The sequence below is a fragment of the Lissotriton vulgaris genome, chromosome 8 (assembly GCF_964263255.1).
Source record: "Lissotriton vulgaris chromosome 8, aLisVul1.2, whole genome shotgun sequence".
Taxonomy (NCBI): domain Eukaryota; kingdom Metazoa; phylum Chordata; class Amphibia; order Caudata; family Salamandridae; genus Lissotriton; species Lissotriton vulgaris.
In genome coordinates, this window is record NC_141696.1 from 361,447,058 (window position 1) to 361,461,674 (window position 14,617).

Sequence of the window (14,617 nt, forward strand, 5' to 3'; positions counted from 1 at the left end):
TGCCAGGTCGACTCTTACCTTTGTTCTGCACCAAGACACGCAGCCTGCAAAGGCAGTATGTGAGTGTCAGGGTACAGGGCCTCTAAGGGTGGCACAATTAGTGCTGCAGCCCTTAGAGTTTTTCACTGGTCCTAGTGCCCTGGGTACCTGTGGTACCATTTACTAGGGGCTGACATGTGACCTGAGATGTCAATTGGGTTAGTTTTGAGGAAAGCTTACAGGCCCTGGGAACCTGATTGACAGCGACCCAGGGCACACCAAGAAAAAGTGCATCAGTAGTCAGGCAAAAAGTGGGGGGGTTACTGCAACAGAAACCTTCTTATCTACAATAGTGCATAAAGATCTGCTACACTTTGGCCAAGAAGCAGCCCTCAGAGCGTTTGCATGTTCATTCCACCAGAGCCAAATGCGCGACCATTGAGTTAGCTCGCGGAGTCCCTGTCCTGGACATCTAGCTGTGGACATCTAGCAGTGGATTCCTTACATTTGAATTTCCCCAGGTGTCCGACTGGATCTGGAATATTTTTGTGAACAGTACCCCTGTGCGCTGTTAGGTAGCGTTGTTCGGCTCTGCGCGCTTAGTCTGCGTCGTCCGCGCCAGAAGTGCAGTCCGCGACACCTATAAAGACCCCAGCGCAGCACCTTTCTATTCTTTCAGATTAGCTACACTTCAGCCATTTCTTGACTGGATTTTGTTAATGTTTTGTCGATTTTTGAGGTTTTCCTCCTGGTGTGGGAGGATATGTCGTCTCGGAAGACATGTGTTAAGCCCTGCTGAGGCTGTCAATGGCCGATGTCTGTTAGTGACCCGCATCTCGTCTGTCTGTGGTGTCATAAGCACGACCATGACACAAAATCATGCTCTGATTACTGGGCAATGAACCCGAAGTCTTTTAGGGAGTCCCTGAAGTTTATGGCGGCCGAACATTCGACTCAGTGAAAATCGAGGTCCTGGTCGAGGGGAAGATCCCAGGATCAGTCGTAGAGCCTGAAGTCGTTATCATCCCAGTCCCACTCTTAAGTCGTTGGGACATTCAAGTAAGCGGTAGAAGAAGAAGTGCAAGAAGTCGAAACAGTATTCGACTTCTCCTCATCAGTCGGTTGAAGCGATGAGGGAGCATCAGCATCAAGGCCTGTTTTCTCGGAGCCTGCATCTGGGCTGACTTCATGTCGCCTTTATTTTTCAGGAGCTGGAGCAATCCCAGCCCAACTAAATGAGTGTTATGAGGTCATGTGCCTCATATTTGGATGGACTGACCGTGTCGACATACCTTCGGGCCCTGTAGGGTCAGAGGGGACCCAATCTGATTCTGCGCTGGCGGGTTTGCGCTGGTGAGCCTCCAGGGATTCAATCCTGGATCTGGACCGGTGCCGTCATACTATCTCGACCTTTCCCGGCGCTGGTCCCAATGCTGATGCTGCTTGCGCTGCTAGTGCCATCCCCATTATGATCCCTGACTGTAAGACAGATAGGACCTCAATGTAGTTCTCACTTTTTTGATGTGTGCTTGTTTCGGGCTTCTCCACAACTATCCGCTCAGGCTTCTCATGCTAAAAACAGCCTTTCTGGTTGCAATTACATCTGTGTCTGCTGGAAATCATGTAGCTGCCAATCTGATATATTGACTTTTGTGCCTCAAGATAGATAAAGAGCAGTGCTAGGTTATACTATGTGTGCTTTACCTATCTGACATTGAGAGCATGCTCAGCTTACGTGCACTGCTTTGAATTACCATAGTGTCCTTTGTATAGAAAACAATGGCCATTCAGCAATCTTCTGAATGTAATGGTCTCTCCTTCTAAGTGAAGTGAACTAGTAGCTAAGTTACATGAAGACCTTACTTGTAAACATCACTGTTCCTCTTATCCATTTTGTGTGATACTTTCAAATTCATTATCCTCCCAGTGCCTTAGTTCTTAGACATTCCAAAAATGTAGAAAGACTAAGTGATGATTAAATTCACAGTTTTTTGTACTATAAGCACTCTTTTTAAGATCCCTTCTAAGGTTGAGGTGCCTCCACCAAATTCACTGGCCGCCTATTTGGGGCCTTAGTAATGTATAAGGGTCCAAAACACAATAATTGGGGTTCTGTCACCGTTTAATGTTAGTGCAATTCTGCACATACTTTTCTTAACATCTTGCATTCAATTGCAGATTTTCCTGGCCGAAGTAAATTTATCAGTAATCAATAAAACTCTCTTTGTACTATCTGCATACAACATTAGCTATAGGCCAAAGTTCTGAATCAGTTTTGCTAGGGGGGAACAAAGTTTAAACACATTTCGGTCTTGGGATCGAGGCATTTGGCACTCCACATGTTGAAGTTCTTATTTAGAGCAGTAGGAGTCCATGTAAATAGTTGTTGAATGTGGTGTGTTAGAAATGAGTACAACTAAGCCAAGGCATTGTCTCTAATTCCCAAGGCTTTTAATCTAGTTAATAATGTAGGACTTGAAATGTTGTCACATGCATCACTAAGATCTGAAAGGACTGGTGCAGCACTGGGACCCTTACCCAGCTAAATCCTTTTATGTCAACCAACACAGTTACATGGGCAGTCTCAGTACAGTGTAGAGTCCTAAACCCAACCTGAGCTTTATGCAGTAACTTATTGTTTTCAATGTATTTTACTAATGTGTTGTTAATTGCCTTTTCAATCATTGTAGCTGGGAATGGTAGACATGAAAATGGCCTGTAAATAGAGACGAGTTCTGGGCCAGCATTTCGTTTCTTTATAATCAGGAGATTTTGAGCTTCTTTCCATGATTGACGACAGGTGGCTGTGGTAATTGTTTAATTATATAGATAGATTACATAGATAGGTTAAAACTGGTGCCAAGAAGCCCACTTCCATATGGAAGTAAGTAGTGGGCAAGGATCTAATGGAGACCCGGACTTGGTTGTCATAATGATGGTGCGTGTGTTGCTGTTTACTAAGATAGTAGCTCGAAAATCCCTCCGTGGGAGTCGCATCTTCTTCCCTTTGTTCACTCCTGGTGAAGTTAATACAGATTTTGCCTATCTTTTCTTGAATGAAAGATGAAAAAGGTTCAAATAAAGATTCTGAACTAGCAGGCTCAGCATCTGCAAAGTTTTGGGAAACACATATGGTTAACACATAAGGTTAAAAGCTTCCCTGTCCAAGTTTGCTGTTCGAGTACTTGCTGCAAAATAATGGTTTTCGTTAATAGACCTAATTTAAAAATAAACACTTTTTAGCTAAAGTTTATGCATAACTTGGTCATTCGTTAAACCTGTTTTTCTCCAGGCTCTCTCTAGTGTTTTTTACAGCATCTCTTAGATATGGCTAAGCCTACCACTATTCATGTCACCCGTAGTGCGTTCTAGTATCTACTTGTGGCTGGTGAGTTTAATAGTGGTGGGGTGAGTGAAGCAGACAAGCCTGGGACTATGCTCCTTGGGGGAAAAGGTATTAAAATAGGGTCAACTTATGCATTGTATATCACTATATACCACTTTAGCAGAACATTAGGTTGAAATAATTACGATATCACGTTTGGTCTGGTGTTAGCCAAGACCTTTTGATTTTTGTAAAATTATATATAAAATACATACAGGGGCATTCAACCAATCCTCTTCATCCGCTAGTCTATTATGTTGTCATTCCCATTTCCTCCCGCCCACTACAGCATGTAGCATACAGCATGGGTCAGCCTAATTCACATCAAAAAGTAATTCACTACGAGGGACTGTTTTGGCAAAATGTGCTTTGTAAAGCCCCAAAAATATAAATATATATATATATATATATATATATATATATATATATATATATATATATATATATATATATATTTTTTTTTTTTTTTGATAACTTTATTTCGATCAAAGACCATAAAAGCACAGATAAAATATGTACATAGATAATAAAAATATAAATAGAGTTTTTAAGATAAGACATTATTAAATTGGAAGTTATCACGAAATGGCCATCACAGTAAAAAAAGAATAAAAAAAAGACAGTTAGTTAAGCAAAGAAGTCCTTCTTCGCCACATTCCATGTAAAAAGCGGGAAACCGAGAAGACAATGGCGGGAGAGGTGTCATAGGTTAGGATCCTGCAGGCCTGGGCACATTGGCTTAATCCCAAGTTTTTACACAACAGTACCAACCAGCATCTACGTATACTGCTATACGCCGGGCAAAAGAACAGAATGTGAAAATATTTTTGCTTTTAGATACGGTTTAATTTTGTTTTGGCAAGGCCCGGTAGCTCCTGAAAAATTTACAAAGTTTTACAAAAATAATGACAAAGCAAGCATAGACAAAAGAAAAAGGCTAGTATTGGCCTTGCAAGTGGTTGTTCAAAATGTATATAGTATCATCCTCACTTCTGCCTTCCAGTTACATTTATTTTTCTATGTAGATTCTAAGTCCCATAGGCTGGGACAAGATGGAAGAATTAATAAATCACAGAAACCTCCAAGTCTCTTTTTTAGACTGCAGAGCAATCCCTTAAACTCAGACATCAGAGCCACTGCTTAGATTAAAGACCTGAGAGGTTCTGTAACCATACATATCTTTTAGGTTACAGTCGTCATAGAGGCTGTGGCCTCAGGCAGCAATAGTTTCGATAATGTCATCAATACCAATCAATATGGTGTTAAATTACCTTGGCGAGTCATGAAATGGAGTGCCCTCCAACAACTACAAAACGATACTAGCAACAAGTGTCCCAAAGTTATGTATTATTTCTCTAATGTGATCCTTTCATATACTTTATGGAAATGCTCCCACTTCCCCTCAAACATCTCCTTGTTTTCTAAAAATGCACTATTTCTGATGGGCACTTCTAACCACAGGTTCCTCGCCTTTAGGACATCCTCTGGTTTCAGGCTGAAACTGGAGAATCTTGCAGTGGTGCTCCTGTATACTGATACGTAAAGCTCTGAGCCTCGATGGTGACTCTGTGTCACTCAGGAAGTGATGAAGCAGAGTCTCATATAAGACCACCTCTGCACTCATATCAATTCCCTAATGTCCACTCTCTTCAGCTCTGATCGGCAGCTCCTCTTGCAACTCTGTCTGACTTCTGACAACTTTATATTTACCTCAGGCAATAAGCCTTGGATTTTGTCTCCCCAGAAATTGACAGGATTCAAGCTGTGCTGCAACTACAGGAAATGGATGTTGGTTATGGGCATGTGCCTATCGGACTTTGGTGATTGTGCCCAAGTTGTGAATTGAGGTTGTGTAATAAATTTGCCTTTATGCCCCAGAAACCAATCCAGGAACTGGATCGGCACTCTACTTCTGAGAACATAAGAAAAGGTCAGCGGTGAAACATCAGCCCTGCTCCAAGTCTCTGGCCAGTTTTGATCCTATTCAAGAAACCGGGCCTGCAAAAAGAACCATTCCAGCTCAAAAGACTTTTTGTAAATCAGAGTTAAAGAAGCGACTCCCAGGGAAAACTCCAGTGCCCAGTAGTTTTCACAGTGCACGTTCTGAACAGATCTGACCAGGGCATGCCCCACTGATCGAAGATGTGCCTTGCAACCTCAAGATGGTGATGCATGCCATAATCCCAAATCCAATGCCTGTGCAGCTCAACTGCTCTGGCATTCTACGATCCGGCCGGGTGGTTGGCTACCAGAAAAAAGTTCTGCTAGTTCCACCATTTCCATAGATGTAGGGCCTTTGGCACAGGATCCAAAGGATCCTGGACCTTATTGTGCACTGCGTGATGCAGTACCGCATGCAGTCATGTTGTTCATGAGGATCTGCATTAGCCTCCCCTTGATGGATAGCAGGAAGGACTTGAGGTCCAGATAGATAGCCCGAAGCTCCAGAAGACTTATATGGCGCTGGCTCTCCGCCGGAAAGCTGAGGTCTCTGATTTTCACCTTCCCCCATGCCCCCAAATCTCCCGCCACCACCACACACCAACAACCCACCAGTAACACTTATGTCACTACAGTGAAGTTTGAGTGTGAAGGAAGAGTGGTCTGCCACTGCTTAGGTTGGTATTTGCCTGCCACCATGGAAGATCCTGAGCCATCTCTTGCAGTATTTGAATTGAGCCAGATAAGTGGCCCTGATTCTGGTCCCAATGAAACCTCTAGTCTGACTACAAGGCCTGCTTATGCATTTTGACATATGGGGCTAGGAGGATGCACAAGTCTTGGAGAACACCTGAGTGTTTTAGGTGAGTACAAAGGGAAACACTGTAATTTGGAAGTTTTCCAACACCACCATGAAGTCCCACCATGTTGGACTACAGAAGAAGTATTTTAAAATGCATGTTCTGGATGTCAAGGAACATCATCCAGCGTGCTGGGTCCCTGACAGAATCTGAGACAGGGTAAGCAATTTGAATTTTGCTTTCTAAAGAAAGGCAGGCATTCTGTTTCTGGAGGTCCGGTACAGACCTGAGGTCGCAGTCCTTCTTTGGTATGAGGAAGTAGCACAAATGGTGCAGAAAATTGTCATTATTTGTACCTTATCAGGAATGCTGTGTTCGGCTTCAGCACTACTGTTATCAGTAACTTGCACCAGAAAATATGTTTTGTAATTAGATGGCTGAGACTTGTGGGACCTATTGTTGGAAATGTGCTACTTCTAGACAGTTCTAATATTTGTAGAAAACATGTAGCTATTTGGAGAGTTCGCAAGACAGACCTTTTTTGCTGACGTTTTTGGCAACAGAAACACTGCTTATCCTAGGCAGCTGTGTGTGTGGGGGGGACCTTGTGATAGAGGGACGACAGACTTGAACATTAAGAGGGGTGTATAAAAAACACTGCATGTGCTGGACTTTAGACAGTATGGTCTGCGTCAAACACAGTGTAGAAACTTGGGGCAGTCTTGCTCTTCAACATGGACAGGGTGCCAAGGCATGTCAGAGAAATTGAACCAGCCTCCTTCCCTCAGACCCGCCCTGCCCCCACCAATAATCCCTGCAGCATCCCAGTTGTGAGCTGCAGGGACACAGACTGATGTAAGCCACCCCATTCTCGAGAGAGTACTTGCAGAGAGGTGGTCTTGGACCGAAACTTTGGAAACAGGGCAACACACATTACGTGGCCATGTTTGCAGACCTTCCCAGCTTTTTACTGGAGTTTGTTCCTATTTTTGAGCTTTTTTACTTTAAAATGGTGAAATGTATTTCTTTTATCTGACCCCAAAACAAATCATTTCAGTTGCAAATTAAATTAATTTTTCTGTATTCAAGGTCGCAGCTGTCAAACGTCTGGGAGGGAGGGAGGGAGGGAGGGAGAAAGAGCTAGAGAGACCCCATGTGACATGCAGGAAACTGAGGGGTGGTGTTTGGTGCATTGAGGCAGCCATAACCTTGTAGTGCAGCAGAGAAAAGGCACTTTTAGATGCATAGGAAAAGAACACAAACTAAAAATGTGAGCAGAAAGGGGCACATAGTAATATGTAAAGTTCCCTGTGTTTTGCTGCTAACTCGTAGATGTTGGGTTTCACTGCTTTCATGCGGTAGGGGTACTTTAACCCTGTCTCGCCTGGTTGACTTCTTTGAAACTGTTTATCTCTGCGAGGGGAGTTTTCCACTCTTATCTTGCCTATAAAATTGCCCATATCCGAAAATACCAGGACAGAGACATCTACCTTTCCTGATACGTAAAGGTACATTTCAATATGTTTACATTTCAAATGTGTTCCAGGCTGCGATTCAGACACAGCCTTTGTGTAGGGAGCCCCTTCACAGCAGGACTGCCTCAAACCTGGAGCGCCCACAACAGAGGCACAAAGAGGTTAATGTAGACAAATGCTTGGCCTCTCCTAAAGGGTCCCGTTCAACCTGAAGCTCCACCCCTACTCACCTATAGCATCTACAAAAAGGGCATAGCTCAGAAAGTCTACTAAGCAGCCATTTCTAACAAAAGTGTTCATTGAATTTGTAAATGCAGCCCTTTCACCATCTCCTAACTCACACTAGTGTTTGCCTCCCCTACCCTCTAGCCACTGGAATGGATGTAATACACTCCCACTGTCTAGGAAGCTGTCCTCCTCTTTCATGTGGTGCCAATGCAAAATAGTCATTTAAATGTATCCCACGCTGTTGTATAATTAATACTCCTAGTCAAATCTGAGGATGAACATCAGAATGTTCTCCACTGTGTACATGATTTCACATGTATTTTCTCGAGATATGCGTCCAGCTGTTATTTTTCACTTTCAACCCATGAACTGATCAGCTGTGGTGCCTGGCGTAAAGCGCTTCAACTCCTCATCATCCCCATATGTGGTGCCAAAGCGATTTACGCCGGGCGCCATGCTGCTCAGTAACTGTCCAAAAAGGATAGTTTTTGGAATTTAAGGAATGTAATGAGTATTTTTGGGACAACATGCAGGTTGAGGATGCACGAATATAGATAGAAACATTATTTAATTTGGAAGATTGTGCTTTATTGGGATTTTTTTAATAGGTACTATAATCAGGTAAACGATCTCTCTGCTGCTAGCCTACTGCCAGACCATCCACACAGCTAACACAGTTGATCAGCTCATGGGTTGAGAGACCGCATATCTCGAGAAAATACATGGGAAAATGATGTACACGTTGACTAACATTCTGATATATATATATATCTCAGTCTTCAACAGCATTGACCTGCCTTAGCACCTGACTTAACCTTGTGGTTCATAATACTGTCAGTCAGACACAGCCATATACAACCGATAAGGGAATTCCTAGAACCCATGCTAAATATACCCAGATAGCAAAAGCACTACAGAGCTTACAAATACTCTCTACACATTTGGATAACATTACATGTGTATTACATTGCCTTCAAGATACAGAGAAAAAAAGTAATATCTGCTAAACCGCTTTATTATCACTGACAAGTACCTGGTTTCATACAACTATTTAATTAAAATGTATTTGCTTTATAACCGGGAATTGTGCACTAGAGTATAATGGTGGGCCAGGTAATTAAAAAAAATTGTGGTTTTCCGCACAAACGGGATAGAATGTGGTGGGAGTGGCGTGAGATACCAGAACCAAATTGAATGGACGTTACTCTTATGTGTAATTAAGTATTGTTTCGATAGCTATCGGTAGAACATTTGTGAAATGCTAGAGTTAAACACTCTCTGGGTGTTAATAACGTCATTAATGTAATTTGGTACTGCTTGGACGAAAATGTAGCAGTGGGTTACATGCTCTTACATGGTCTTGCTTTATATTCTGTGCCTGTGTACACCAGGTCAAAGGTTAAGTCTATTTTTGTGTTTTTTTTACTAAACCCAGTAAAATGTAATAACCCCAAAAACCTGTTAAAACGTGGCTAAAGAAACCTTTGCTAGTGTTATGTAACAACTGAAACTTACAAGCAAATCTTGCATACTTGGGATTTCTTACTGTCATCTTATGGCGATCGAAGCCTCTTATTTACCCCTTTCTACTTTTTTGCTTAATTTATTTTATTTCAGTTTTAGTACAGAAAGCTCAAACAGTTTAACAAAGCAATATATGCATCAGTCATTATATATTACCGCTATTCTTAAACTCCACTCAGTTTTACTGTTTGTCCCTTCTGCACTTAAGAGGAGATACATTTCTGTTTATTATCAAACAAAAATCTTTCCTACTCTTTTCACTCTCATTGTTATAATTATTATATTTCAGAGAATGAACTATGGGTCAATGTGGAATGGGGGGAAATACAATGGCGTGACCTTCTGCGACTCTGGGCAATAGCTTGCTTAATCTCCACTACAGCCCCTCGCGGCGGGATGCCTGGCTTTCACCTTGTGGATACCCTGCTGGGGTTATCTCACAGGGGAATACCAGGACGGGTTCCCAAGGCAAGCGCCTTGATGCCTTCGGGTGATACGTGCGCTATATAAATCGCAATACATTTACATTTAGTAGGGGAAGTTGGGGAAGAGGCGTTGCACAACGGCCAGGGCGACTGACACCGGACGCTGGGGATCACAGTTCGATCCCCGGCACCGGTGGCAGGAGTCTGCCCAGCACCATGTGACTCTGGGTAATAGCTCGCTTAATCTTCCCAACAGCCCCCAGCGCCGGAACACCCATGGGGTTTCTGTGCGCTTTACAAATACTGGATTTACATTTAGTAGTATCTTAGCAACTATTTCATTTTTTTATTTTGCTGTTCAAAGATTTCTCTTGGTGGTAGTCATTTAAAAAATGGTTATACACCAAAACAAAAACAATCAGTGGGTTGTACTGCAAACGTTTAGCATATTGGGTGACGACCCTTATTGAAACATCTCAGAATTAAGAGCATCATTAAGGAATATGCATGGCAGACAGCAGTCAAGTATCCTGCTTAGGCGGATCCTTGTGGAGTAGGAGCACATGGGTATATTCAGATGAGTGGCTGCTGCAGACTTAGCATGGGCACAGGAGGGTGAGGTACCAGGCCTGAGCGTGGTCATTGTCATGAAGGGGTGGGGCTGGAACAAAGGAGGGGAGGGGGAAGGGGTCCAGGGAGGCAAGAGGAAATGTAAATGTAAATTGATACTTGTATAGCGCACTACTCACCCGCAAGGGTCTCAAGGCGCTTGTACGAATACCGCTGTGGAACCCATCCTGGCTTTCCCTGTGAGGCGTCCACTCCTGGGCACCCCCAAGGTGGAGGCCAGGCATCCTTAGCGTTGTGGGGGCCGTTGTGGAGATTAAGCAAGCTGTTGCCCAGAGTTGCAGAGTGGGACTCCATGATTGGAATAGGCACCGAGGCGAGAATTATCAGGTCCGTGGAATTTTGAGCCCAAGACCCGCCGAGGCGGGGAATTGACCCCTGGTCCCGGGCTAGACCTCTGCATCAGGTTCTGCCGCTCTAACCATTGAGCCACACTTCTCCACTCTACACTTGCCCCTTGCTTCACACAGAGTGTGAAGCAAGGGGCAAATTCTGACAGTGAGGGCGTTCAAATTGTGATGGGGAAGTGTGAGCCAGTACTGCTCATGTGGGAAGGTCGTCATTATCAACCATCTGTAAGGAGTGAGTAAGATGTTTGTCCCTTTCGGAAGAGACGGGGCGCTTACATAGGTATCAGATCTCCTCATATTGAGCGCCATGACTGCAAAGCGCGACCAACCCTTAAGTTGTTTGTTATTTTAAAGATGCCCAAATCGCATGCTTCCCATGTGTAGATGGCTAGAAGCTCTGTGCCCCCTTGTAATGTGGCCTGTATTGATTACCAGAAACTGGACCATTGTCTGTTGCCCAGGTCTGCATCTAGCGAGTGACAATGCAGGCAGCAGTGATGCGCTAATGGGAAGTAGCGATTAAGTTTGTAGAGGGTAAGAAAGCCCCAGTGACACACAAAAAATTCACTGAATTGATTCTTGGTAGTTTTAATATACTGAGCTAGATATGCCACGTGTTCTCTAATTTTCATATTTCTACTGTGTGATTTGGCTATTTGGAGAGGGGAGCCTATAACAAGTGGTTCAGCCACAATAGAATGTGGCCAAAATGTCCAAATAGCTGGCTTTTGATCTTGTGTGTATCTTTTGAAGGATCAGGTTCAACCTGCTGGTTTGGAGGTAGGTTCAAACTTTACGGCTGTATATTATTAAAACTTTTCCAGCCCACTGAGCATTATTACATTTGGAGACAATAAATAAGTTGTGTGTGGGTGAGTGCATCCTCAGTTTAGGTGAATATTTCCTTATCGGGCCTGCTGGCAGGGTAAACAATGAAGTGCTTTAAATTGAGAGATTTAAAGATCATTCCTTTGTCCTCCAGGAGGCAGTGTATGTTCTTCATAGTGTGTAAAATCCTATCAAACTTTTGTTACCAAAAGGTTTCAGTGTTGTAACAGTCTTTAAAACGTTTGATTTCTTTTCAACTGGAATTTTCACAGTGATAGATGAACCTTGTTTATTATGCCCAGATTTTCTTATTCCTGGACAGAAATGGGATTTTTGAGTGATGGAATCATACTTTTTCAGCATTGCAGAGGACGGCTGAGGAAGAGGTAGATTTCCATCTAGTAAAAGATTTTACCTTATAATTCTGTAATGTTGGGCTAACTTTTATATCCACTGTCCATTCTGGTGTAAATCAGAGTCTTGTCTCCACTTGTGTGGAATTGAGATAATGATTTTCAGTAATCCTTGCTAGGATGGCATGTTTGCATTAAAAATTGAGGGTTAATAGGGTGATGATTATTATAGCATCCTTCAAGTAACCCTTTCTTTAAGTTAATTGGTATACACTTTTCCTAATCGGTTGACCTTATTTAATGGTCATAGCTCCCCTCAGCAAAGTTTCTGAGATTTTCATCTCCTCTTACAAGCATGTTTGAAGGACTTCATGTTAAAACATAGATGGAGTATGACTGCTTCTTAGTTTTCCGATTCTAGGGAGAAGAGGAGGCTACTAAAAGTTGGCACTACTCCCTTGGTTACCTAAGTGTGGAGAAGTAGCCATTCCAGCTAGTTGGATGAAAAGTGTTAATCCACTGACAGCGATTGATTGCAGTTCCTAAATGTGAACTAAGTAATTAAAGTACCTTTGAAAATTCATATCTCCAATTTCCGTTAATAGATTTTTGTCATTTTGGTTTGCATTTAAAGATAAAAATATCCTCTATTTGTATGAATTTGTGTCAGATTTGTATTGTGATATGTGTCTGACTGTTTTAGTGCTCCTAAATGCTTTACACTTTTTAATTTGATTAAGGCTGACTGCTCTGTACCACAGCTACCCAGGAATGAACTCAGGGTTTTATAAAAGAAATATAACTGGTCCTGATAAATATTGTGACAATATTACATTGCGAGGACTCGCAACCACACCAAATAATAATTTCGCTACAGTGTCTATTTGGAAACTTGTTGGGTGCACCATATAATTCAGTTCTCAGTGCACGGGACATATTCGATTGAGCGAATGGTTCAAAGTGACGAGCTCATTATTTTTCTTCTTCAGAATTCCTTCATGTAAAGGAATAAGTGAGGAAACGCAGAAGGTTCTGGATCGGTCGCTTCTTGATTGCACATTTCGACTACAAGGCAGAAACAACCGCACCTGGGTAGCTGAGCTGGTATTCGCCAACTGTCCACTCAGCAGCACAGCATCAAGAGAGCAAGGTCAGATATTGTATTTAAATTACTGAAGGTTCGTCATGTTTGTTACAGGAAATGATGTTATATGCACATTTTGGTCTTTGGGCTTGACAAGATATCTAGTAGCTCACAGAATCCTAAAAAGTGACCCATCTCCCGCTATTGTTTTTGCTGTCAGCAAATTCTTACAGGCTGTTTGGCATATGCGCATGTACAATTTTAAAAGAAACAGTACGCTGATATATGTTCTGTACCAACTATAAATATAAGTTTTGGACTATACATTAATGCACAATTATAATGTTTATAAAATTCCCTAAGGTTTTAATCTTTTGATTAAATGAACTGCTCGTTTGTCCTCCGCTCTAAGCTGTTTTTGTATTGATTGATTACTCATAGGAATGAAATATGTATTTAATGAGATTTTATTGTTGCACAGACAAGGAAAAAAATTCAAACCGATTTGGGCACGCACCACTTTATCTACTTATTTATTAAGATATATGTTATTGTAATACTGTATATACACTTTGATGGTTCATGGTGGGTGCTATAAAATAAATAAATATATATATTAAAAAAACAAGTATCGCTGAAAGCTGCGCACCTGCCAATGCGTGCCAGTGCCTGCTGTGGTAGCAAAAAGCCACAATCCATGAAAAATTCCAAACCACAAGGGAATGAAGCGGCACACCATCCAAGTAAAGTGAGAGCTTTATTTGCTTGCAAACAACGCATTTCGGCCGTGAAGGCCTTTTCAAGTTACCCGGATGTAAATCAGACGGCATTTTGAATATAAAATGAGCAACGTCATAATAGACATGGAAGAGTTACTTGGCCGTTCATCAGATGTACACCAATAAATAACATATTATGCAATTGAATAGTTGATAAAATGCTCACTGTAAAATTGTAAATGTATAAATTGTGAAAATGTGTGAATAGAAATGCGTTTGAACGGTATGTGATAATTCTCGCACTGTCAGCTGTGCTCTGCTGCATACTTTGTACGCTGACAATTCCATGTGAATTTTGTGACAAATGTCAAATTGCAACAATTAACAATTAAAGCACCACGCCTCGGATATCATTGTCTCTGCTGCGTCATCCTACCTCTGTGAGAACTTTGTTGCTTTAAGTAATGAATAGCTGGGAAACGGAACGTCAAGCAGTGACGCTTTCCCTTTTCGATGAAAATGTGGATGTAAACTTAATTTCCAGTAATATTGGAACTGTTCCTAATTTCACGGAACCCACGCTCAAACAGAACTTGGCATTGTTGGAGAAATTGTGCAAACACAAATTAAATAAATGGTGGGAGGTAACATCGCTCACTAACAGTGTAGAAGTTGGACGTATGCCGAGAGATTTGTGCATTTCCATCATACCAACCTACGAGAATCCCAATCAAGAACTATTAGAAGAATGGGCTGTATTTATGCCTAAAACATGCAAAGGCATGCTTGAGATGTTAATCAAGAATGCCAAGATAGATTTGGATAAAACAAGGCAGGAACTGGCTACACTACATGCTGAAATCGACAAATATAAGGATGATAAAGTGGTAGTGGAATTC

The 14,617-nt window shown here is 42.1% G+C and overlaps 1 protein-coding gene across 3 annotated transcripts in view; it reads left to right on the forward strand.

The window, feature by feature from the left end:
- The window catches only part of MED14 (mediator complex subunit 14), a 1,095,522-nt gene that overhangs the window by 585,301 nt on the left and 495,604 nt on the right, over positions 1-14,617 (forward strand). For all 3 annotated transcript variants that reach the window (XM_086934128.1, XM_086934129.1, XM_086934130.1), the window contains exon 17: positions 12,905-13,065. In XM_086934128.1, coding sequence (XP_086790254.1) covers positions 12,905-13,065 — 161 coding nt within the window. The remainder of the gene's footprint in view (positions 1-12,904; positions 13,066-14,617) is intronic.